General features: G+C 42.1%; 1 protein-coding gene across 2 annotated transcripts in view; it reads right to left on the reverse strand.

Moving 5' to 3' along the window:
• Positions 1 to 25978, reverse strand: part of PEAK1 (pseudopodium enriched atypical kinase 1) — a 112296-nt gene that overhangs the window by 26393 nt on the left and 59925 nt on the right. For both annotated transcript variants that reach the window (XM_069866876.1, XM_069866875.1), the window contains exon 3: positions 6745 to 10018. In XM_069866876.1, coding sequence (XP_069722977.1) covers positions 6745 to 9908 — 3164 coding nt within the window. In that variant the 5' untranslated portion in view covers positions 9909 to 10018. The remainder of the gene's footprint in view (positions 1 to 6744; positions 10019 to 25978) is intronic.

The raw sequence follows: 25978 nt of genomic DNA on the forward strand, positions 1-25978 counted from the left end.
CTAGAGGTCAGGGTGTGGGAGTACAGTTCTGTGTAAGACAGCACACAAATCCATACGGCAGAAATTTGTGACAGGAACACAGAGAAAAACTGATGTGGCCTCAGACCAGGCTGCAACTCTGATCTGCCCTTTGAGCGGACATCAGCAAAGCAATAATAAATAGTGGTCGTGCAGTTTGAGATGAGAGAGCCTGACAAGGCAGATGACTTAAGTTTTACACGCACAACAAATCTGTGTAACTTGCAGATATATATTTAGTTTCAAAGACATCCCTGTGAGACGCCCTCAGGCCCTGCACTTTCAGGCTAATCAAGCTAATATAAAGCCCACATTGACTGAATTATGCTTGAGGAAAAGTGCAGAGAGGTTAATGGCTTGAGGGTGGTCAAAGGCCACCATACAGGAACTTCCACTTGGAACACAGACCACTGTTTCTGCAAAACACTGATCAAAGATGAGCAGTTCTATCAGAGGATATCATGGGTGCAGCCAACCCACCCCAGGGGCTCACCCAGTGCCCTTCCTTGTCATCACCATTAGCCAGAAATAGTAATCTAGAGGAAACTGAAAGAAACTTCTCAACTGACAATCTGAAAGAACTAAGCCATGGAGTTTATTCTTAATTCTCATTATTTAGAAGCTGGCTAAGTCCTGAAGCACAAGCATGCATATTCTTCTTTTCTTAAAAATCATGTATAATGCGATGTTTGCATGGATAAAGGGAATACATTTGATAATCCAGTAAGACATCCCACTAAGCTCTTTAGTGTCAGTGAAACTGAATGGCAATGAGTTCCACAGATTAACTGTGTGGTATAAAAAAGACTTTTTTCTTTCTCAGTTCAAAGTTCCCAGTCTTTCCATTCTTAGAGGAGTCAAGAACAGCAAAGGAGGATTTACTAATTCTTAATCTAAATGTCTAAAATAATAAATAGCAAAATCCCTTCTATTCAGTTCTCTGATGTCCTTGATGTTTACAAATTTTCCATAATGTGTTACCAAACTTCTTGCTCAATGAACAGGTATGATTTCCAATTCTGTTAGCGTGGAGATGTTGTAGAGAAAAATCTCACAGAAGTTTTCCATTGATGAAACATGATAGATAGTTAATGCCTTTCAAAGCAGTTGAACATTGCTGAGCGAGGTAAATAAACCTTGCTCATGTCTAGAGAGAAGAAAAACAAGATAGGCTTGAGGGGAAGGAGGAGTTGGAGGTTCCACCTGAACTCTTCACGTGAGAATTTCACCCATTTCAGTGGACTTGCTCAAGCAAGAACTTTCTTTTCAGCTCTAACATCCTTGAATTCTCCTTGCCGATTTACGCAAGCTGCACTGAAACAGTTTTGGATTCAGGTGAGAAACTTGCCTTAAGACTTACACAAGAGGTCCTACAGACTGGAAGGACTTGTTTTAAACAGAGCCCTACTGTGCTGTAAATGATTTTGTTCTCAAGTAGTTTCTGAAGCAGCTGTGGAATCTGCAGGACTGGATCACTGACAATGTGAAAGTGGAATGTGGCAGTGGTGGTTATTCCTGTCTGTCTCTGGATGTGATTCTGATCTTAACATGCGACTGCAGTTTTGGAGAACAATGATTCCAGTTGTTTTTACTGAGTGATCTGTTACAACATCCATATTCCTCTAGACACACAGGGCACTCAGAATAATTTCCTGGCTCCTGTCCTCTGAATCAAGAAAGCCTACATGTAAGCTCCACTCCCTATGCTGTTTCAGTTCTCAAGGTCCGGACCACACTGATGTGCCCAGCCCCAGTCACCCGTATTTTTTTTCACTTAAATAACAGTTATTGGCATAACAGAAAGTACTAAAAAACCCACTGAAGAGATAACCCATTGGGGTCTTGGTGCTCTAAGCCATCTCACTGGAATTGTCTTTCTCCATTATCTCTATATGGAAATTCACATCAGCTTACTGTGATTTAAAGCAAAGGTGTGAACAGTTGACAGCAACCTCAAGGCAATCTGCACCACAAAAAGCGCTTGATGACCACTTATACTATGGAAATGCCTCCACACCAGGCAGGAACTGTGCCCAAACTTCTGGAAGATTCTCATTTGTCACTGACAGTGATGTTATTTCTGGAGCAGCGATCTGGCTGGAAGTTACCCCAGGTGACACGTTTGTACAGTGAGTGTGGCACTGGGGTAGTATTTGAAGGGCAACAAGACATTTCCAAAAGCTTTGATACCTATGGCCTCTGATAGAACCCAAAGAAGTGTCCAGTGAAATGCCCAGGGGCTACTTGAGCAAAAAATGGCCTCAAAAGAAAGTGAATTCCTCATGTTGTGTGTAACTACAATGGGGAAGCAGGCTTTTTGAGAAAAAAGTTCAAACCAAATCTTTAAAATGTTTGTGTGTGTGTCTATACACCCATAATAAGCATTTCACTGCCTTTTGAAGCAAGATCTAACAACAGGATAGCGATCTTTTGTACCTATGGAACAACAGAACTCCTGTCTATCAACTGCCAGCTTAGTTTCAAATCCTAGTTTCAAATCCTTCTGACAAGTTAACATAATTTATGGAATTAGACTAGTGATCCCAACTTTAGCTATGAAGAAATTCTTTCTTATCCAAACCAGAATGAATATATGGACCTCACTACCTGAAGGAGGTATTTCAGTAAATACACATTCGTATCTTTATTTCATCCAAACCTGGTCAAAAGATCCTTTGAGGGAAAGTTACAGCTGACTTGTAGCTATGGAAGGAAACTGTTCAGTTTAATACAGAACTGAAATGAGAATGGCTGTACGCAAATCAGCTGAACCCTGATTTACAAAAGCACTGCTATCTAAACAGTATTGAATGAAGTTCTAGTTCAGCTCTGGTGTGGTTATGAAGATAGGAAAGGAAGAATCAGAAGGCTGCACTGCAGTCTTCTTCTTGGAAATGTCTCAATCTAAAAAGCTGCTACTGGGTACAAGCAGTGACGTCTCAATGCAGGAGAAATCTTTACCTTGTGTAACTCCAATAGCAAAAGTCTGATCCAGCAGACAACAAAGCCTTTGAAGAATTGTTTTTATACCCTCTATGGGGATTCAAGGCTGTGCTGCACCTCCTTTGTCGGTTACAGTGACTCAGGCCAGACATATCCACCGGTACCTCCTCAGAGGTCAATTGTAGGCTTTGCCTGAGAACAACTGCATCAAGTGCTGCAGTGCAAACACCTGATTTTCATCCCAGTTAATAATAAAGCTGATGTAGCTGCTGATTTTTGGCAAAAATTAATCTAGCTACAAATTCCAGGTGAATTTAATATATTAGCATTTGTTAGCTCCTTTTGAAGCACCCTGCGTGTGTCCTGCCACCAAATAGAAAGAAACAATCACACGGGGAAACCAAATCCAAGTTATTCTGGGGAAAAGAGATGGTTTTCAGTTTTCCACAGGACTGAGTATTTTGTGAGTGCTGTTCAAACGGAAAAACTGACCTTTCTAGAGATAACTTTAAACACCCTCAGCCCTGTTTTGTAGTTATGTTATCAATCTTTAGCAGCTTTGTAATCCACTGCAAAGTAAGGAAATACTGTATCTTCATTCCATTTGCTTTCAAGACCCCGCTGTCATCTGACATTTTAACAGCTTATCTTACTTCCCTGGTCATCTGTTTGGTTTTTCAGCAAGCTTACTGCTAGCATTCTGAGTTAGAGAAGTTTCGCATTCATTGATTGCTATCTCCATGCCTTCTGTTTTCCTCTAAGCCTCTGAAGCTTAACTGAAGATTTTAAACATCTTTTCCATGCATATATTTCAGCCTGAATTAACACTAACCTCTTACTAATACCTGAGGAGTTAACACAAAACAAGTATAGCATCATCTGTTAGGTCTCTGCTTGTGCAGAAATGGAATCAGACCAACCTGATTCTCACCTGCTTCAATATTAAAAACAAAAGCCAAAACTCTTAAACAAAAAACCCTAACTTCATCTTTTTAGCATTATGAGATTTTACTTTGTCTCTTAAACTACAGTGAAAATGAAGTAAAGCCCCCAAATAACTTAAGGCATCAAACTGCACCAGTGTGACTGAATAATATAACCGAAGGGTGCAGATATATACTGCCCAGTGTTCCCGTAACGCATTTCTCAGCACCACAGTGTATTTGCTTTGAAATTTGTAGAAACCATACAACGATATTGTTCAAAAGAAGAAATTCAAATTCAAATATATGGAAAATTCCAATTTTCACCAGGGGAAATGGTGAGATATGGCTGCAGCCAATATCACTTGCAGAAAAATGAAGAGTAAACATCCTTTGGACCAGTTGCCTTCAGTAGTCAGGGCAAAAGGTATTCCAGCAACAGTGCAAACCCAACAGACAGGTTCACAGCACCCTTTCTAGGGCAACGTAAGAATGAGAGCCAACTTTGACTGCAGCCAGTAGCCTCTTCTTGCCCTTCCACCACCAAGATAAGTGGCTGCTGCTACCTGACTACTCCCGGCCAGATCAGCGAAGTAATCTCACTGTTATTTCTCACTGGCATCACATCCCCAGCCTGGCTCACCACTGGTGACCACACAAACTGTCTTGCCAGCACTAAGGAGGTGGGACTGAGGGAATCTCCCGATGGCAATGCATTCAGTAATGCAGCTAAAAAAGGTTGTACAACCTCATTTTCTCCAGGTTCCTCTGGAGATAACAGAAAAAATGGGTTCCTTGAAAGGGGGGCTGAAAACACAAGCTTCTCCAGTTTCTAAAGCTGCTTGCTTCTCCCCATTTAATATAGGGTAAGTCCAGAGGGATGCAGCTCCTGTCCAGGGTTATCCAGCCCTGGGTACATCCCCCACTGTTGTGGCCTTGAACTGCAATATACACTGTAACTACAGGGCTGCCCCCTCTTGCATTGCTGTGGTGCGACGCTGAATGCTTACAGCTCCTACAGACCTTAATAGCTTGTGAAAGTGCTTAATGTTTCTGAAACCCACACCCACAATTTGTACTGGTTTTTTTTTTAAACCCTATGGACGAGGCTCTGAGGGGTATGGTTTAGTATTTGATAGGAAAGGTTGGACTCGATGATCTGGTGGGTCTCTTCCAACCTGGTCATGATTCCATGATTCTATTTGTTAATTTTCATTTACTTCTGTAAATAAAATCCTTGGCCCCAAGACAGCAATTTGTCTACCCCTGCCCAAGCAGTCAGTGCAGTAGGGTTTTGGAGACCATCCTCACTTGTATTTGGGGCAACTACTTCAAATGTAAACCTACAGAAACCAGCTTAACATCATACTGGGATAATCCCTCTCAACACCTTCTATTACAAACCCCAAAGCTATCCATGCCTGACAAATGGCAAACAGTCTGGAAGGTAGTGCTAATCCTTAGGAGAATGCCCCATCGGTGTTCCCGAGGTGTGAGACACAAGTGATTTAATTACACTGGGACAAATGGTCACTCCTAGTTTGACTGACATAGTTATTTTACGTTAAGGCAAGGAGAAATCAGTTTACAATAAACACAAACTATGCTCACAGAGGGATTTGTATTAGTTTAAGCCAACTTTAAAACCATTTTAACTAAAACTCATTGCAAATTTCTTGTACAGACAACAGTGAATGAGAACCAAAGAGCACTGCCACGATACATCTTCTGCAGCTCACACAGAGCTCAAACTACACAAAATTTTTCATTTGCTACCACTGGGTTACTACTATAATGAATAAAATAATGCAAGTTGGAAGCTGCTTTGGAATTGGTCCGTATAATAACATTGGAGGATATATTCTCTATACACCAACAGCCATAGTCTGTACTCAGGGAAATGCATCCTAGGTCCAGGGGACCGACTGCTTTAGACATCTCTGGCCCTGCTAGGTTCGGCCCTGTCATGAGCTGTAGAGCCTCAGGGGGTGTTGGAACAGTGCATAACTGGAAATAAACACCTTCAGAGACACCCAAGAAAGAACATGTACCCTTAACAAGGGAACAAAGCTCTAAGCCAACAGACAAACCAAAACCATTTAAGTACCACGAACTTACAGGAATAAAAATAAATATCTGCTGGCCAAGTACCTTCACAGAAATTGAAACAATGAATCATTTCAGTAAACTCTGATTGAAAAAAAACATTACAAATGAAATCACTGAACAGAACTGTCAGGCAGCAATGGAGAAACTGGCTCTACTGAATCCAGGACTGCTTATTCCTCCCTAAAGGCCTGGCAAAAGAGAGATAGATTATTTTATAGTTAACCTAATTCTAGCATTATTTTTTACGTAGTTTATTTTGGGAGTGCTGCAGTGATGTTGCAGTGTAGCACTAAGTTAATTAGCATCTCCTGTACTCTTGGGCATGTGTGATAAAGTTAGCACACCCCCTTTATGAGTCACAGATCTTTTAATTGCTATTGTACTTGTCAATAGTCACCTCCTATTTCTGCAAAGTTTAGTCTTTAGTTTCCTCTAAATATAAGAACACTTTCTTACACTAGGAATTCAGGAATGCTTAACTGATCCAATGGAACACGGCTATGGTGACACATGAGTGACCCTGCAGTACGAACTCCACACAGCAGGTACTGCTTCTGGTAATCTTTTAAGAATCTTTCCTAATACCAACATAACACAAAGATTTGAAAAATATGCTTTAAGTTACCTAGAATAAATATAGTTTGGAAAAACTACACTTAATGCAATGAAACTCCTTCATTCCTCCCCTTTTCAGCAGTTTATACAGGACCGTTCACAACTGAGGAAGCAATTAAAAAAGATTAGCGATTACCTGGGGATTTTTTTGGGAACCTGAGGCGGTGACGAATGGATTCCTACTTGCTGTTCAGAGCTCTCTGGAGCCTTTTCCTGCATTTCTCCTTTGTCCTTCACTAGGGCATCAGCAATAGCAGACTCCACTCCGCCCTTGTTCTGATGGTCAGCCCTCGGTTCAGCCGGGGCCGGGTCACATCTGTACATGAAAACAATCGATGGCTTCTCGCTGGAGTCCGACTTAGCCTCGCTGAACCAGTGGTGACGCTGAACTGGAGGAGGGGGAAGCATGTGTATAACGGTTCCGTCAAGACCCACCAGTTTTCCTTTCTCCCTTTCTTTCTCTTTGTCTTCCTCATCATCAGTTTTTCTGCGGCGGAAGAAGCTTTTAAAGGATATCCAGCGTTTGGGTTTTGCATCGGCAGCTCTGCGACCTTCTGAATGAAGGATTGACTCGGCCTCTGTTGACCTGGTGGGACTGTTCGGTTTGGTCCAATTGCTGAAATGTCTTTGTAACAAGTTACTTGCGTGATAAGGCGAAGAAGTGGAGCGTGGAGGAGGAAATGGTGGTGCTTGCTCTGTTTTGGGACTTGTGGTATTTGGAGTTGCTCTCACTGGCTTTGGAGAGTGCACAGCAACTGGCTGGGAAAGCGAATCTTTCTGCATTTTAGCGGCAGTGTTTTCCACTGGCTTGGATGACTCCATTTCAGACTGTGATGTAAACAGAGATTTGGGTCGTACCAGGGTGTTTTTAGTAGCATCTGCATCAGGGGGTAAGGAATACAGTTCTTCTACACTACAAGACTTGGGTCCTGACTGAGGTGTTTCTGGAGGAGACTGTGGAGGCTGGATAGATGCCACAATCTGTGAAAGCACCATGCTTGCATTCTCTCTACCGCTGCTGCTGCCAACAGAAGCCTCTGGTGTTCCATCTGGTTTTGCTGCAGGCTCTTGGGTCGTCTTTTGAACTCTTGATGGGGAGCTGTGGTCAGAACTATGACTTCTCTGTGGTGATATCTGACTTTTACTAAGGCAGCTGTTAAACTCTTGGACCTTCTGAGCCACAGAACCCAGCCTGCATTCAGAGCCACCAGTGCCCCCCTTCGCCTGGGGAAATTCAGTGGGTTTACCTCCTATGGCATCAGTCATTTTGCTCTCCGTTTCTATTTCTTCATATGTGTGGCTGATGACACTGGTAGTTTTATCTTTGATGGACAGCTCTCCACTGGTCCCTAGAAAACTTTTATAGATAGCCAGGTTATCGTACGCATTCGGATTGATTACAATAGGAACTTTAATAGCATTTTTAGAACTCTTAGCATAAGTGGGCTCATCGTGAATGATAATAGGAAAAGGCGGCATGCCAGCATTATTGTAGCTGTTGAATTTTATCTCAGATAAATTGGGAGACTTAACTGGGATAGTTTTTGAAGAAATGTTTGTAGCTGTAGGCGAAGTAGGAGCTGACTTGTGGCTTGTTTTCCTGGGGGGAACAGAAGGTCCTGAGCTGTTACCGATTAACTCCACCTTAGGAATCTTCTGTCTTGGACTGGTACTAGAAGTCCACACTTCTTGATATCTGATTGCACTGGATTTTTTCAGATTAGTGTTTAATCGTAAAGGTGATGCTGCAGAGGATGCAATAGGTGTGCTGGGAATTACTGGTGAGCTTGGATTAGACGATGTATTTTTGGTTTCTGAGGTTTCAGAATAGTTCTCCTTACATTCATTGGTCATGGCAGCTGATACATCTACTACAGTATATGGCTTGCAAACTGGTTGTTCCATATTCACCACCCTGTAAGGTTTGGCTTGCTCTTCCACAGGCACCAAATTTACAGTTACAGCTTGACCAGCAACATCCGAAGGACTTTTATTCTCTTGCTTATCAGTCTGCACAGCAATTTTGCCATCCCTTTCTTCCAGTCGAAGTGCAAGGACTGCCTTGTGAGTTTCTAAACTTTTTGGAACATTTCTGGGAGCTTTTGATACATCCTTCACTTGTTGATTATCACACAGACTTTCATATTCTGGTTCAATCACTTTGAGATCCTGAGGAGTACTAGGAGATAACCCTCCATTACAGAGCTTCTGTGAAGAACTGCTGGTTGTTCCCGAACGAGACTCTTCTGTCAAAGAAGAATCAGGAGATGTAGAATCAGAAGACACCATGCTCTGCATGCTCTCTTGCCCATAAAGGATCACAGTCTCTTCCCCATAACCATTTAAAATTTCATCATAGCTGTCGTCATAATCTACTGCACAGATCCTCTGAAGTGACTTGTTTCTAAGGGGCACAGTATTCCATTTTTTGTCAACGCAGAACTGAACAGGAGATAGGGTGTTAGCTCTAAAATTAGCAAAGCGAGGTTGGCCTCTCATACGAATTTCCATTGCTAGCAACTCTTCATCACTTTCATCCCAGCTCTCATGCTCTTCTTGCATGCTGCCAAAAAACGTGTCATCCTCACTCTCCTCTCCACTAGAGAACTCCGGATAACAGAAGCGTCCACCTTCATTACTTATTACTTCAGTGCTTCCACTCAGAATAACGTGCTTACCATGTGAATCCTTCATTCCACCCATCATGCAGCTTGGAGGGATCTTTCTTTCTAATGACCTTTTATAACAATTATTTATTCTTCCCAAGAAGGTTTCTCTTGAGTTTGTTTCACTCCCAGTTAGCTGAGGTGTGGTATCCAGACCCGCAATCTCCTTCAAAACTTCAGTCAGTCCATTATTATTGTTATTTGGTATCTTACCTACACCTTCATTGTTGCCGTAAGGCCTGTGAACATGGCTATAACCTTCAATTTCATCTTCATTATTATTGTTCAGTGGCTTTCTGTTCGAGATAGCTTTATTTTGGTTCCAACATGCAGGCACTGATTTGTTCTCACAATGATCTGGTGTGCTGATTTCGCCACATATGCCCTGCCCATCTACTGCCATCATGGTGGGCTTCACAGCTATGGTGGGTTTCTTTGCCACAGGCGGTCGGAAGTTTCCTGTATTTCTCCCACTACGGCTGTTACTTTGGTTTGCATTGGTTTTCAGATTTCCATGTGAGAGGGTTTTTTTTTCGGATACTGGGGGTAGCTGATGCAAGCTTTTGGGCTTGAAGCAGTTCTTGCATTCACCAGGTTTCCAGACGTGTTCAGTGAAAGTGTTGCAAGCAGACATTTTCCCAGAGCTTTGTGCTTGTGCTGCGCTGTTCAGTGCATGGTAAGAATCTTGTCCATATGTTCCCACGCTGTTCCCTTTGTATGGCTACTGTTCTGAGCAGCGATCATCTGAAACATAAAGAGAATGAGGATAAGAATGAGGAGAAAAACAGGCTGATTGTTATATTTTCTACACCGTGAATGCCTCCGAATAAGCAAGCAGTCCTTTGCTTGATGTCTTAGCTCTTTTTACTTAAATTTACAAAACTATGTAACTGTAATGCAAAAACCAGTTGCAAATTAAACCTTTGGCAGCTAAGCCCTGTAGTTCTGAAGGCAGACAGAGAGAGAAACAACAATGACTGAGGATTTAGAATAATTGTCTTGATGAGTTCAGGACCATTGACCTTTAATTTCGCCCAATAAAACAGGGGACAATGAAGGATGTATCCTAGCAAGAGGATATAAAACCGAAGATTAGTGCACACTGCTCTCAACATAACTACTTGAACATGAGACAGGGAAGTAAAAGTATGTTTACCCTCCTAAATGCAATTGAGGTAATTCGTTTCAGCTTTGAGTGTGAATGAGCTCAGTTTAAGTGACAAAATACATCCAAGCAGCTCCAGACCCTGCCATTTCAGCACTCTTTTCTTCAGTCTAATGATAACTGGAAGAAGGGTTGCAGATGAGGGGACAGGCTGGACTGCTACCCTGGGAAAGTCAGATAAAAATACCGGGGAAGCCTTCCTATAAAGTCACTATTTCTTCTCCTTTAGCTTACAGTAATGGCAATAAACCATTCTGATATCCTCAAAACAAAGCTATGGATTTTTAGTCCCTGATTTGTTTCACATGTAGCGCTTCCACCTACACCCCCCTCGCCCTCCCCGAAATAACAATTGAAAAAGAATTGAAAATCTCTTTCAAAGTGAACCTTTTTATTTCCTCAAACCATCAGCCTTAAGTAAAAACCAAACATGAATCTGCTGTGCTTTATGGTCACTGGAGTACCCAGGATTTGAGAGTTTTGTGTATTAATACCTGAAGATTTTAAGCCTTCTAAGCCAAATCCATAAGTTTGGTCTCCTTGTCACTGTTGCATAACTCATGTTATTGGAGACATTTTACTGGGGTGAGAGAATCTGTGTATCCACCACTGCTTCTGTAAACAGAGGCAATGAAAATCAATAATTTCATATTCTTACAGGCTTTGGGTAAAAATAGACTCACTGACCACATCGGTACACTGTCAGGGTACTAATAAACCCACGCAGTTAAAGATGTGGCTCTCCAGTAACTCAGCAGCAGGACGGCTGTGCTGGAACTCACCACGGGCGCAAGTGGCTTTCATCAGCGCAGCAAACAATAGAAACCATTAGCACAGCTGCCACTGGTATGAATTTGTCAGTCTCCTCACGTACCACGCGGCCTTTTGGCAAATGGCTGTCCGATGGCGGAAAGCTCTTAATAGCGCAATCCTGTTCCAACGCCAGATGGGGCTGGAGTCTAACTCCATTAGAGCCTCTTCAGACACAGTCCTGGTATGCGAGCTATCATATTTCATGCATTGACTAAATATGTTTCCAGACAAAGCTTTTTGCCAAAAAGTCATTGCCAAAAGCTTTCTCTGTATGACCTGAGATAGAAAGTCTGCCAGGTAGAGATCTGCCCAAACTTTCAGCTCTGGTTTTATACATACTGAGAAAAATGCCTTTATATTTCTTTGATCTCTGTCAAGATCTGTTGCTTCAAGACATTGTAAGCAGAAAAATTAAATTAAGAAAAATTCTGAAATCAGAGCAAGCAAGTGCATACACTGCAATTTTATAACCTGGGTAGCTCCTTCCTTTCATGTATTTAACAAATAGAAGCAGTAAAGTTACATTAATGGGAATCTAAACTAAATGTTTTTAGAAAATATATTTCTCTATAACATAAAACCTCTGAACAAACAATTTAAACAAAAGGGTTAGTGCTTGTGTGCGTGGTTTTGAAGATTTAACTGGGTGATATTATTTCTCTGAAATTGCATAAGCTGCACTTGCTCTGGAATGCTATCACAAACCAGACAGCTTTATGGCCTTCCAGGCTAAGCATTTTCTGCTAATGATGTTGGGGTAGAAATGAGAAAGTTCTCCATTGCACACCTTCCCATGACTGTGCTCTTGACTTCCTGCTGGCAGTGTGCTCGTTTGCTTGGATACTCCAATACCGATCAGTTCCCCTCTAACCCTGACGATGGCTGCACTCAACAGATGAGTGCAAACTGCAGGAAACCACAGAACCCCAGCACAATGCCCTAGTCAGAGTAAAAACTACAGCACAGTCATAGCTCAGTGCAATGTAATTCCCCATCACAAGAGGACCACCCACAGCCACTGGGCTTAAACATAACACGCATGTAGATATGTCCATGTAAATACAGACATGTAAACCGTACATAGAATATACAGAGACATCTATAGGTATTTCAGATCTTTTGCTCCTCAGCACCTGATGGAAATGGTTTAAACATGACCACGCTCTCTAACACGGTTTTTGACAGCATCTGTGAAGTAGACAAGAGCCACCAACTTCTCAGGTCTCTGAACTACAGCTGGGTTTCCAGTTGGCTTCGGTGCAGGCAGGATGAGCAGCTCCTGCAGCACGCTCCCACACCGCCTGCAGCTGTAACACAGCAGAAACAGGCACCTTCAAACAAGAGGAAATGAAGCGTAGGAAAACAATCAACAGAATTCCAACAGTGTGCTAATTCCATACCTTGAAATCAGAAGCACTCTTGTGCGATTACAAATTAAATTGCTAGTGACCTTTATATGCCTAAGCGATATTCACATTCTAAAACAAATTCAGGCAGTTTCTTCATTGCTGTACCACCAAGAGCTATTTTTCTGATGTTTTCCTTTCCCTTTAAAGAACACACACTTACTGTTTCAGCGCCGGATTCCCTCTGGTAAGTGACAGAGTGAGAGTGACTTTGAGCCCTGCCTCTGTGCTCCAGCAGGTGAAAGGCTCCTCCCGTGCCCAGGCTGCTGGGAATGGGACCGTGCGGGCTGGTAGGGGGCAGCAGAGGCCAGGGAAGGCAGGGAGAATCCACACGGACACAGCAAGAGAAAAGCCCCACACTGCTTCAGTCTCGACTCTTAACCTGCTCTCCAAAACAAAGGAGGTCAACGAGAGACCCAAGCAGTCCCACGGCCGATCTGCTAGGCATTAGGTGCCTTGTCTTCCATAACCTCCCTGCGCCCATGACAGCCCGTGGGACTGGTAAGGAAGGGGAACCTGTACCCTGCAGAGCTCCTGGCTCTTCTGAAATGAGGAGTCTGATACTCAATTTCCACCAAATCAAGGCAATAACAACTCCCGATGTTAAATACAGAGCAGCATTAGGGTGATGAAGGGCTGATTCAGTGTAAATTCGGAATGCCAACTTTGTGCATTCTGTCCCTGCATTTCAGCGCTTTCATGCAGGTTGATAAACACAACTACTCACAATTTCTACAGAGGGAGACTGCAGTGCAGTGACGAAGTTACTAAAATTCACCGAGTGAGTCAGTGACAGGAACAAGCACAGACAGACAAGTTCTGCTCCTAACGCTGTGCTGCAGCCAGCAGATCCTGGTACTTCATTCACTAAGTGGTTGAGTCAGCACAGAGAGTTTATCAGCTCTAAAGGCCAAATCACTCAGTGTAAATGAGAATAATGCTCTACATTTCAGCAGATGCACATGGGAGGGCTTGGTCTGGCCCTGCTCAGTTGATATCACACAAACAGAAACACAAAAGCATATTTCACTGTCCAGGGCAGAGGGAGAAGCTGACAGATCCAGCATTGCAGTGCAGAGACAGAGTAATAGGCTGAGAGATCCTCGGGTCAGGAAATTGAGTCCTGCATAGAAACGCAGAAGTATTTGCGTGGCTCTTACTTGTTGCCATCACCATTGTGGAGTGCACAGAGATAGCAATAAACATGCATTTCAGGCATTTTCCCTTTGTTCTAAGTAATTTCAGGCTGGCGGGTCTCCCTTAGATGCATGCTGGCGGAATCACAATGAAGGCCTTCTCCAGTAATACTTTATACTAACATAATCCAATTAAAAGGAACTTAATTGCTGTGCAACATTCCCTACAATTTCAACATTTTAAAAATGAATACTCTCAGTAAGTACCAGATGGTGACACGCACTAATTAATCAGGCCTGCTCAATGAACGAGCATATTAAAATGAATGCACCTATTAGACATGTGTTTTCCATGCTGCATGCTGCAAAAACCCTCCCCTGAAATGACTGCCTGCTACATTCCCGAGCCGTACCCACAAGTGTGCACTTCATCACTTGGAACTGCAACAGTATGACTCTCCTATCTCTTCTTTGGTCACTAGATGCTTGCTACAGATTCCTTCAGTGTGTCCTTCCTCCTCCAGGGAAAGGCATTTAGCTTTAGCGTTGCTATCCATGAACAAATGGGCCTGCAGTTCTTATGCTCCAGAATAAATTGCATTGATCAGCCTTCTTATAAGAGAGCAGCCCAATAAATTGTTCCTCAACAAACTCCAAACCCCTCGCCATTGCCAGGCATGTCTTCAGACTGAAAAACTTACAGGGAATCCAACCAAGGTTTCTTATTTCAGAGTGCCCCAACGCCACAAAACCACCATAGCTTTGTGGTTTGGTCTTAACAACTCACAGGGACCTGGACACTCACTGATCATCATAAGCAATAGTGTCAGTCGAATATGAATAGTGACAGTTATTCTCTTCCCGATTTCTGTTTCTTTAAAACTTTAATACAATTGTGAACCTTTTAAGAGGCTTTTTGGAGAAACTGAAATGCTCCAACTTCACACATACAGTCCTGTTGGGTGGTAACCGTCTGTAGAAATGCTGTGTCTACCAGAGAGTGTTGAGACTTACTGACTTGGAGCCACTGAACCACCCAGTGCAGATCCCTGGGACCACAAACGGGACGTGTGCTAATTAGGGTCTCATTGTCCTTTCACGCCATTAAAAAAAAAATTCCCAAATTTTACATCATTTGTTCAACTTCAAAGGAAAGCGAAACCCAAAGTGCAGCTCACCACAACATCTGAGACGTGAAAAAGAACGCAGAGTGCGCTTGACAGCCAGAGAAGGCAGGGTCCTGACTTGAAAGCGTGTGGAGAAACACACGTGTTCACACTCAGTACCCAGAAGCATCAGGCTTTGAATCATCTCGCAGCACTTATTAGTGAAACATAAATCAATTCATTAATCCATCCGCTGATGCTATATAATACTGCTGCAGTGTGGAACTAAAAGCTAGAGCAACAATGTGAGGAAATGTGAGCAGGGCACTTTATCTTGCAGCACTTCACAAAGGTGAAGGAGAACTTTAAAACATGGGTTTTTGTAGAGGGGAACAGTAAGTCACTGGTGAAAGATCAAGAAACAGAGCATGACTCCTGAGTCCGATGCCCTACTCTGTCAAAGCACTTACTGCACACGAGGTATGCCAGGAAAAAATGTGAAACTAAGTAAGGGTATTAGGGACTGGAGTGTGATCAGAGAAAGGCAATGGAGCTGGGGAAGGGTCTGGAGCCTGGGGGTTCTAGGAACAGCTTAAAGGACCTGGGGCTGTTTAGCCTGGAGAAGAGGAGGCTGAGGGGAAACCTCATTGCCCTCTGCAGCCCCCTGAAAGCAGGTTGGAGCGAGGTGGGTGCTGTCTCTTCAACCAAGTAACAAGGGATAGGACGAGAGGAGATGGCCTCAATTTGTTCCAGGGGAGGTTTTGGTTGGATGTTAGAAAAAATTCTTTACTGAAAGAGTGGTAAAGCCCTGGCAGAGGCTGCCCAGGGCAGTGGTGGAGTCTCCTTCCCTGGAGGGGTTCAAAAACCGTGTGGCTGTGGCACCTGGGGACATGGTTTAGCAGGCACAGTGACGTTAGGCTGACAGCTGGGCTAGATGATCTTAGAAGTCTTTTCCAACCTTAATGATTAGACGATTCTCATTTTATTCCCAAAGTGGACTAATATTCACCAAATACTGGATCATTGTTGTAACGAGACAGAACTGTGACTATGGCAGAGAGCACAGATGGACATTTCCATAAACGCTAAGTATTATAATCTTTGTTAAAAAGAGAAGTTCTCTCCTGTTGCAGATAAGCTGTTTTTCCTTTCCTGTCAGAGCTGAGTGCCCAGTAACTGTCCCAAGCCATCAAGTGAGAGCTCTACAGCAAACACAGAGAATCTGCAGTGGATAAAAAGTTAAAAAGTGTCTCCTCGTCAGCACTTGGGCACTCTGCTGTGGAAAGAAGGGGTGCAATGGAAGGAGGGGACAACAGAATCACTTCTACCAAAAGTAACTAAAACCCCTGGTTGCAACCTTGCAGAAAGACAGTATGAAACAATTGGGAAAACAACTTCAAACGATTCTGGTTTTTAACCTCCCACGCTACATTTTCTCTCATTTTACAAGAGTTTAAAGCACATAAATATTTCATAAAACTAAGTGAGTGAAGGAGACCCTTGAATGTTTTTTCTACCTAAAACCTATAAGAACAAAACATGATAGAAATAACCAACGAACTGGAGCAAAATCCTGCCTAGGGCTAGGCAATCTATAACGCTTCAGAAGAGAACAGGCATTTCTTTACAATTTACCTAACCCAAACAGATAAGGCCACAGAGCAGGGAGAAGGCAAGGAATACCCTCAGGATCTGCCCAGGTAATCTGATCACATTCTGCATCATCACACTGAGAACACCAAAACTAATCATAAGGACAAACTCTCACACTTGGTGCCAAGACTCAGCAGACCAGCCAAGGTGTGTATCTGAACTCGAACTCTTCCGAGTTCCGATAATAAGAGGTTCTGGAGAAAACTATGTAAAATATTTCTTTTTCCTTTTGGAAAAAAACCCTAATTTAGCATTAATAAAACTTTAATTTATAACAACCATTCAGCCACGCATGTGATCATAACTGCAACAAACATTCAGACAACGGTGCACAGTGTGTTCTTTCGAGATACTTTTTAGTTGCATGGAAAACCAGTTTTCACTTTTTACTTTCTTTTAAAAATAAAACCCGGTAAAATAAGCCAGACTTATAAATAGTTTGTTTACCTTGCTTCCTAAAAAGGGCTGTGCACAACAGTCCAAATCCTAGCAGCAAATTAAGGGTAAGCGCATCAGCTGACCGGAATGAGCATGGTAATCCTAATTAAAAAAAAATCCTCAATTTCAGTGCATTTAAGTTTGTCCCAACTCTATTTAAGCAAAATTACGAGAATTAATGCCTTCACAGCATATTAAAAATGTACCAGCATGACTATACCTTGACCAATCTAATTATCTGTGAGTTACCTTTCCCAGGCTCACTTGAAACCCTGCCCTTTGTTCTTTTTTTGCCTGTTGTTTAAGCACAAGAAAATATGTAGAAGAATAAATGTTACCAAACCTTTACAAAACCTCTCCAGATTGTATTTACAATAAACAACAATGAAATAGCTAAACAAGATTATACTGCTTTGATAGCTACAAGCCACGGTAACGGCTGTGGGTTTCCTTCTGCTGAGCACAGCGTGAGCAGGAAAACTGGAGATCACCCTTGTATTATTGAACCCATCAATTCTGCAACTTCCATTCGCTTCAAACTCTCTCCCTTGGACCACTACAGCCCCTGGCTCCAAAGATCTTTACTCTGAATCCCTGATGCAGCAAAACCCACAACTGCCAAAAATAGAATTTCAGCCTAGCAAAGTAACCTGTGGATAGCAAAACACACAAAAGTATTAGAAAGGATGTGAAGGATCTTACTAAGAAGTAGCCAAAGACAAACAAAACACTGTAATATCAGAAGCAGATAACTTATGAGAGAATTAGTGGATTGAAGCCAGCGTAAGAGGTCAGCTGCAAAGCAGCAGATGAAACACATTGCAGAGAAGCCAGATGATTACTCTCCTGCTGTCTCAACCCCCTCCCCAAGATCCTGATGAGTTATTAAAGACTTGAGAGAATTAAGTTTGAAAATAAAATGCTACAGGCCATTATAAAAATGGGGATATTAAAAATAACCCTTAAATTAGGAGCAACAGCACAGTTGGGCTGCACTGAGTAAAGCCAAGAGCTGTGGAGCACCTTGAGAGCCAGGTTACACATAAAGTTATATGGCCCCTTATCATCAGAGCTGATGCAGCAAGGAGCTAAGCATGGTCTGAATGGGACATGGCTTTCACCATGACTTGTGTGAAGGAAACGTGCTCTTCTTCCAACCAAACAATGAAATAATGGGCAAAGGAGAAATGTTACAATTTTATTTGAAGTTTTAAAGAAATTGCAAACAGCAGGATGTGCAAATGGTGCAATAGAATATGCAAGGCAATGGGCAGATTATACGCTCTCAGTGTAAAAAAATGCATGACATGATTTACTGAATATGTGTTCAGTTCTATTTATGACATCTCAGGAACAAATCATAGAATCATAGAAGCATAAAACAACCACAAAAATATTTTATGGGATGAAAAGCTTTGCATATTAAGTGAAACAAAAAGATTAGGCTAGTTTAGTTCAGAATTGAGACAAATAAAAGAATATTATATTAAATGATCCATTACATAAAGCAGATAGGCTGGGTGTTCCTGGTTAGTGTCGATCTCAAAAAACAGTAACAAACCCAATGCAGCATATTTAAATCAGTAAAAAGAAAATGATTCCATATCAAATGCTTCCTGGAGCAAATTGGCACTGGGATCGAGAGGTCAGCAGGATTCAGAAAAGTCGATGAGACATTTATACATAGGATTAGACAGTGAACATTGTATTAGGTGGGGTAAACCCAAAGCTGCCCCTTCCAGCGCTTAAACAAAGCATTAACTCTTTGAGTTGAGAAGAGCATTCGCTCACTAGCAGATTATTCCTTTACTGACCATTTTGGAAGCCTGGGCAACGTGAAGGCCAGGGCTGCGACAGGAGCTGGCACTGTTTACTGCCTCACGCACCCACCTTGTCACACCGTGCACCAGCCAGCAGCCTCTTCACACTTGCAACACTGCTCCATGACGGCTGATGTTGGGCACACAGGACCTCAGGCTATGAAATGCTTGGGCTAACTGCTGCATGAGCAGGCGCCTTGCAACGATCTGCACAAATCTGTGACTGTGTGTAAGTGAGAAGGAGGCAATTACAAATGTAAGGAAGCCAGATGGAAGTCTCGCACAAGATTAAAACTATTCGAATGTTGTACGAGACAGAAGAACCAGGATAAGGTGACAAAGGAATGATAAAGAAGCGATTTTTCTCTATAACTTACCTAAACAATTGAACTGTTGAAGACAGATATGTTAGTAGTTCATGCTGAAAAATCTAAACAAAAAAAGCCTCATTCAGTACTTGGTGAGCAAGTACCTGGAAAGGGCTTGAATCTTTGCAAAACCTCCTTCAGTTTCCCACTGCAAAGCACCCATCTCCTCCCACTGCCTTCCACTTCATAGAGTTGTTTTGCCTTGCTCTTTGCATCTGCGATCAAAGACCAACATTCTAATTTGACGATCTCTTTGATAATCTTGAGAAACTAGCTACAGGTAATTTTTTGCCCATCAAAGCTAGTTCAAGCAGCTTATTCTCACTCAGATGACTCCTCTAATTAGTATGTCAGTTATTCATCCCAATAAGCTACTTTACCAGGCATGATGAATGCAAGAAATTTTAATCTGCAGTCATAAGCCACAGCAATGAAATGAGCGATGAGCTGTAAGCTGTAAGTCAGAAGGTTAAAGTTATTATTGTTTATTAGTTTTGAAGTTAAAAAGACAATGCGGCCACTTTACAACAGATATTCTTAGGTATGCCTAAGAATAGGCATACCCATTGGGTATACCCAATATAGGCATATAGGCATATATAGGCATATATAGGCATACCCATTAGGTATACCTAAGAATAGGTATCCCATCCCAATAAAATGGGACACCACTGCTGATGAGAAGGCTATAGGGGTATTACCATTACAGAGGAAATTTTATTCAAAAAAGGAATTAACAGATACTGAATTAGTATGATTTTAGAATTTTTTTTTATTTATTCTGATGATTAGGTGTTGTGCCTGACCACCTTGGGATAGCACCCCCAATACTCAGGACTGTGTTCTCTGTAGTTTCTCTATGCATCACCTGGCACAGATTCCCACTACACAATGTTGCTGGCAAAGCAATATTGGACAGGTAGGAAAAGATGCTATTCTGTAACTATGTGTGTACAAATAACTCAGTTGCACAGACAAAACAAGGCTTCTACTAATAGAGGGCCTTCTGCTTCTTTGTACCATTTGGTACCAAAGTGGATTTACCATAAAGGTATCTAAGACAATAACCTACATCGTAAATGATTAACCAGATGTAAAATCCTACTGTGCCTGTAACAGCAGGCTGGAAATGGATCCAAAAGCCCAGAAAACAAACACCTTACTGCATTTAAAAGACTGTTGAGGACCACTATGAGAAACCCAGAAGTTTTCATGCTCTTCAGCCTGCTCGTCAGAGTCGGCAATATCACAGCCCCTAGAAAATTTTTCAAGTCCACAACACACTCGTGCTCCAGGCACATTGGGAGGAGCTCTGTGATGCTGCTGTAAACTTTCTATACTTAAAAATAATCCATATGTGGAGGAGCTAAGCAATGAAGACATCATTAGAAATAATCAAGGACAGAATTAGAAAGGAAACGTAATAGCAATTCTGTATTAGTCTTTATCTTTACATTCAATGCTTTTTTTTCTTTTTCTTTTTTTTTCTTTTTCAGCTAAGGAATTTGCTCAATTTACTTCATGAGGGAAGAAATATCCTTCACTTTCCAGAGTGATGTTTAAACCTATCAAGTATGCAAACCACTATGACTTTTACCTCAGCACTGTAAGACAAGGAGAGGGACAGAAGAAGATGACTTGAGAAGACTGACTTTACATCGGCAAAACCCACCCTAAGAACCAATCTGCTTTGTGGGCAGCAGGGACACTCAGCTGAACCCAGACACTTCAAAACCAGAGGTGGCTTATTGCAAAGAGCCAACAGCATCCAGAGCAGAACCTGGCACCCCCACTGCCCCAAAAGCCCCTGCTGCTCTGAATGTTCCAGTGAGCCCAGGGTGCCCATGGAGCTGTTCTGTCCACCTGTGACAGCCACACTTTCAGAGCGCTCAGATATTAATTCAGAGCCTGCTGATTATACTTGGAAATAACAAGCTTGAAACCCAGCCAGTGCTTGTTCTTGGGTCAGGACACAGTAGGGAACAACAAAGCTGAAGCACAGTAAAAAAGCTCTGGCAATGGAAAGAAAAATCAACATGAGCTATTGTCATCAGAACAGTACTCTTAAATTCTTTCTTTAGTTCTTCTTTGCAGATATAAATTTTTCCTAAAGGAGCAGATTGCCAAACATAAATTTTGCTACTTGTGCTTGGCAGAATCCTAAAAATGCAAAGAGTTTTCTATCCAGAAATACGTACCGTGAAATTTTTTGTCTTGCACTGCTACAGCAACTCAATATGCGAATCAGAAGGTAAAAGCAGAATCCCACTCCCTTGAATTCTTCACATGCCCAAGGAGTTTTCCCAATGGAATAATTCATTAGCACACCAGACGGCTGCTAGTGGACTGCCGTGCAGGAATGGATTGCACAGAAACCCTACTAAGGACAGTGCAACCACATTCTGTCAGCACCAACCCAAGTAAGACATGAAAAGGGTGCTGTTACCTGCCCTCTTGGAGGGAAGTTTCATTCCTGCCATATGCAACACTTGGCTGTTTTGAATTAAACTGTTCACAATACTAAGAACCAGTCTAATGGAGAAATGGAGAGACCAAGACCTCCTCTCCTGTCCACGTAGGCAGCGCTGAGTTGCCAGGCAGTAGCAATACTCTTCCCTCTGCTCCCTGCTGAGGTCCTGGCCTCAGTCTCCATAGGCAGCATCAGTACTCCACCAAATGAGGGGAGTCCCTCAGGAATCCATGTCACGCTTCCCCAGCACTAAGGACAAGAAGGTGGCCTCCCAGGTATGGTCCGCAGAAGAGATGACACCCTCTCTGTAGTGCTTAATCTTGCCATTCATACAGAAAAAAATCCCATATGGCAGATTTCAAGGTTATGGGCTCAAACTTGGCTGATAATACATGGTGGCATATGTTATAGTTACATAAACAGTGTATGGGATCCCAACTGTTAGGTGAATGGTGAACTGCGGCAGTAATCGCAACAGCTATGCAACACAGTGTTACTCAGCTATTTTGCCCCCATCCTCAAGAAGTATGATTTGTTCTGCTTTGCCTTTGTTTAACAAAAAAAAAATTAGCAAATTTAGCTCTTGAGTCTTCTCTGTAGAACAAGCTGCTCAACGTTTAATCACTAGGGACACAATACAGCATTCCTGGAGCTTTGTACTGGTGACAAACATGATGGAAACAAACCCTTCCTGCTCTGGAAATAGATTCCTCTGCATGTGGAGCCTGGGCACTGTCCTAAGACCAGGCAGTTACCCAGAACTCATGATAAGGGGGTAGGCATGGATCCACAACCTTCTGAGCAACTTTGCTTCTCTCAGTGCAGTCAAGCAAGCCTGGCCTAAACTCTCTGTTCCCAGGTTACATGAGAAATACAAGTGATTTGCTCAAGCCTTTTTTCAGTATAGTTAGTAAGTAACCCTGCTTTCAAATTCCCTGCTCCGTTCACATTTTCTTTCAGACTACTCATAAAAACCCTTGACTAATTTCAAGACAAAGATTAATACAGAGCACCCCGTGCCACCTCGGTAACAACGTCCTACATACAACCAGGTTCAGACCTATCACCTTTATCCAGCTGTAAACCACATAATCTATCCTGAATTCTCATTATTGGAGTCTCTTAATAACAAAATAGCCAAACATTAAATTAAGTTTAAACCACGCTGTATTTAAAAGCTGATTTAGCCTTTTGTACGTTGGTTACCAAAGATATCTATTCAGAGCTCACTAAAACTCAGCACCCGGAAAGACGAAATACAGAGGTATTGGGAAGAGAGGATGTGGTTTTGCAAATACAACGAATTTGTGTTTTATTTTTAAAACTATTTTAAAAACCAAGCCTTTTGGTTTGCAGACCTTTCAGTTTGCAATATTATCAGGTAGTTATGCCACAGAACAAAACAGTCTGAGTAATTTGCATAAAGACTCAAGGTTTAATTTTCTGGATTTACACAGAGATTTGCAGCAATATTTTTTGGCATAACCAGAAAATTCATCACTACCAAGTTCAACTTTCCTGGCTGTTTTAAGCACCCCATACTCACATAGTACTCATACAACAATCACTCAGAAAAGCGTCAGCTTTTTAAAGTCATCTGTTTTAAAAATCCTTTTGCTGAAACCAAATACGCTAACAGTGATCCCAAAGCCTTCATTCTGATAGAAATCGCAGCATGTCAAACTCAATAAAGGCAGCAGAACTATGTTTGGATGGCAGAACATAAAACAGATAATGAAATTCTATAATCGGATATTTATCAGCTGCTTATCACGTCTGCATGCAGCTGTAGGACTTGGCCCCTGTGCTGCTTCATACACGTATGCTTAAAAACCGACACAGATTTTCTCTGCACTGCACAGGTTTTTCACCATATATTAATACAAACATTTTTCCTACATAGAAGCATTTTTGTCTCCTTTTCTTTGTAGAGAGCAAAATAATTTCCTTAACTCCATAGAGTACCGCAGGGACAGGAAGGATAAAGAGAGGAGTGGAAAGAGACAAAAAGCTAACAGTGTTTCTCAGAACATCCTGGTTACAATGAGCAGCTTCACACAACCCCTCATTTCCGTTCCCCTCCAGATCTGCCTCCCGAGCGGTGGCAGCGGAGCAGGCAGCCGAGCGGCTCTGGGCTGGAGCCGGGAGCAGGTGCGCAGCCGTTACACTCACCATTTCAGCAGCGCTTCCGCTTTGCTCCGGCGACTGCTCTGCTGCTGCCAACCCCACGGCCTTGTGCCAAACACAATTTAGTACCAACACACTGCATTTCTGTTCCAGCAGAGAATTCTTCCAAGTCTGATATAATTCACCATGATTAACAAAGGGATGGTTTCATAATGCTAATTAGCATTGTGTAGTCAGAAGATAGACTGGAGGCCTCTATCTCTAATGTCCTCTGTTAAATTTGCTCTCCAGACATAAAAGACTGCTGCATTAACCATGTCTTATTTTCACATTTTTCTTTTCAGAGAAGCCTGGATATTCGTAATGTGCACAGATAGTCTGAAACACTCGGCAGATGATTTCACTTAAATCTCAGCTAAAAGAAATCAGATGAGATCTTTGATCACAGCCTCAGGATGTGTGGGCGATACATTACATTTCACAAGTGGCAGCATTTGGAAAAATTCAGTTTTCACTCTTCAGCCCCTGTGCTCTTATAATTACACGCTAAAACTTGAAGAAGTAATAACTGGAAAGGAAAAGAGCAGGAGAGACTTCACAGAGATGAGATGTCTGCTTGCTGAAATTAGGCAGCATCGTTAATGCCTGCAGTGCTGAGCTATAGAAGGAAACCAGCAAAGTCCCCATCCTGCCTGTGCATTCCTTCAGCAATGGAGCCGTTCTGTAGTAACCAGCTTGAAGTAAGATCTGAAGACCTAGCTGCAAGTTCATTACTTGAGTGTGGAGTTTTATTTTATAAGGTGAGATGGAAGAGCTAGTTTAGGGGTACATAAAAGTTACAACGTAAATTCTGAATCAACTCCCTGTTAACATTTATTATGCACAGAGAAATGAAAGGCTCAAAAGGCCTCTGGAATCTCACTGCTTGGTATGTCCATCAACCTCCTGGCACACGCATTTTTCGTTCTCTGAAAATAGAGCACTAAGAAATAAATTAGGAAGAACTGTTGAACCAATTTTGTTTAAAGTCCAATTTCAATCTCCCTAATAGAGAATGTGATTCAAAACCTCTTGCAGTTATAACTGTCAAGGACTGTAAGTTTTTGAAGCTGTTCAGCTGGATTTGGTAAGTTACCCCACAAAAATGCAGACAATACCTTTGTTTTCTTGTAGATGAACAGATGGGATTGCTATACCAAGATCCAGCATAACTGCTACTGCTAAACGTACACAAACAGATCTCAGGTGAGCTCTTACAGAGGTAACTAAGTTGTGAATATTACATGTTCAAAGGTTATGCAGCAGGTGGCTGGCTTGAGAGTTTTGCAAATGGAACTAGAGCACAACTGAGAGCATTATTTTCCTTCAGTGTAATACATGGAGACAAATGTAATACCCTGAGTACACAACTTCAATTGAAATGTAAGCTGCTTGTTGATATTATCTCTTTCAGCTCTCCTTTTCTAATCTAAAATATTGCTGAGCCCAAAACATTTGAGAAAGAGATTGAAACCACTATGTGGATATTAAGCATAGTAGTTCAGGGGTAGTGCATAGTAGGCAAAAGTAGTGCGTTCTTTAAAAATATACCTGTACAGTTTGCATACGGTACCAGTGGAGAAGTATGAATTCTCCATATCTATTGACACAGACACGCAAAGGAAAACATTCACGAACAGAAAATATGTCAGTACATTTCTGAGATCTTCGGATTGAGATCTACTTAGGACATGCACATCAGAAGCAGAAAGCTAAAGTAAGGGCAACCACGTAAAAGAGGACTTCAAACTGAGAAAATATTAAGAAAAGAAAAAATACACTAGTAATGAATCCCTGGGAAATGAATTCGGACAGCCAGCTTACCCAGTGAAGGATAGAAGCCTAGCAAATGTTCACACTGTATCTGCAAAAAGCAGCCCATTGGACTACAGCTCACAAGGACACACTACACCCCAACTTCACACCTCTGGATACTCAGTGTAGGTGACTGTCTGAGATTATACGGCTTTGCCCACCACAGTGGTTTTTAGGGATGATTCCCAGGGGGTCTGCTGTACCAACACTAGTACTAGGAACATTTCACCACCCCACAACGTGAACTGTTCAGAACCAAATTCTAGCCCATGGTGAATATAGGCAGCGCCGACTGTTTGCTGTAGTGCTTTAGCTGGTCAAGGAGGCTGAGGGAGAGAGTTTTGTGTG

The sequence above is a fragment of the Phaenicophaeus curvirostris genome, chromosome 12, assembly GCF_032191515.1.
Source record: "Phaenicophaeus curvirostris isolate KB17595 chromosome 12, BPBGC_Pcur_1.0, whole genome shotgun sequence".
Taxonomy (NCBI): Eukaryota; Metazoa; Chordata; class Aves; order Cuculiformes; family Cuculidae; genus Phaenicophaeus; species Phaenicophaeus curvirostris.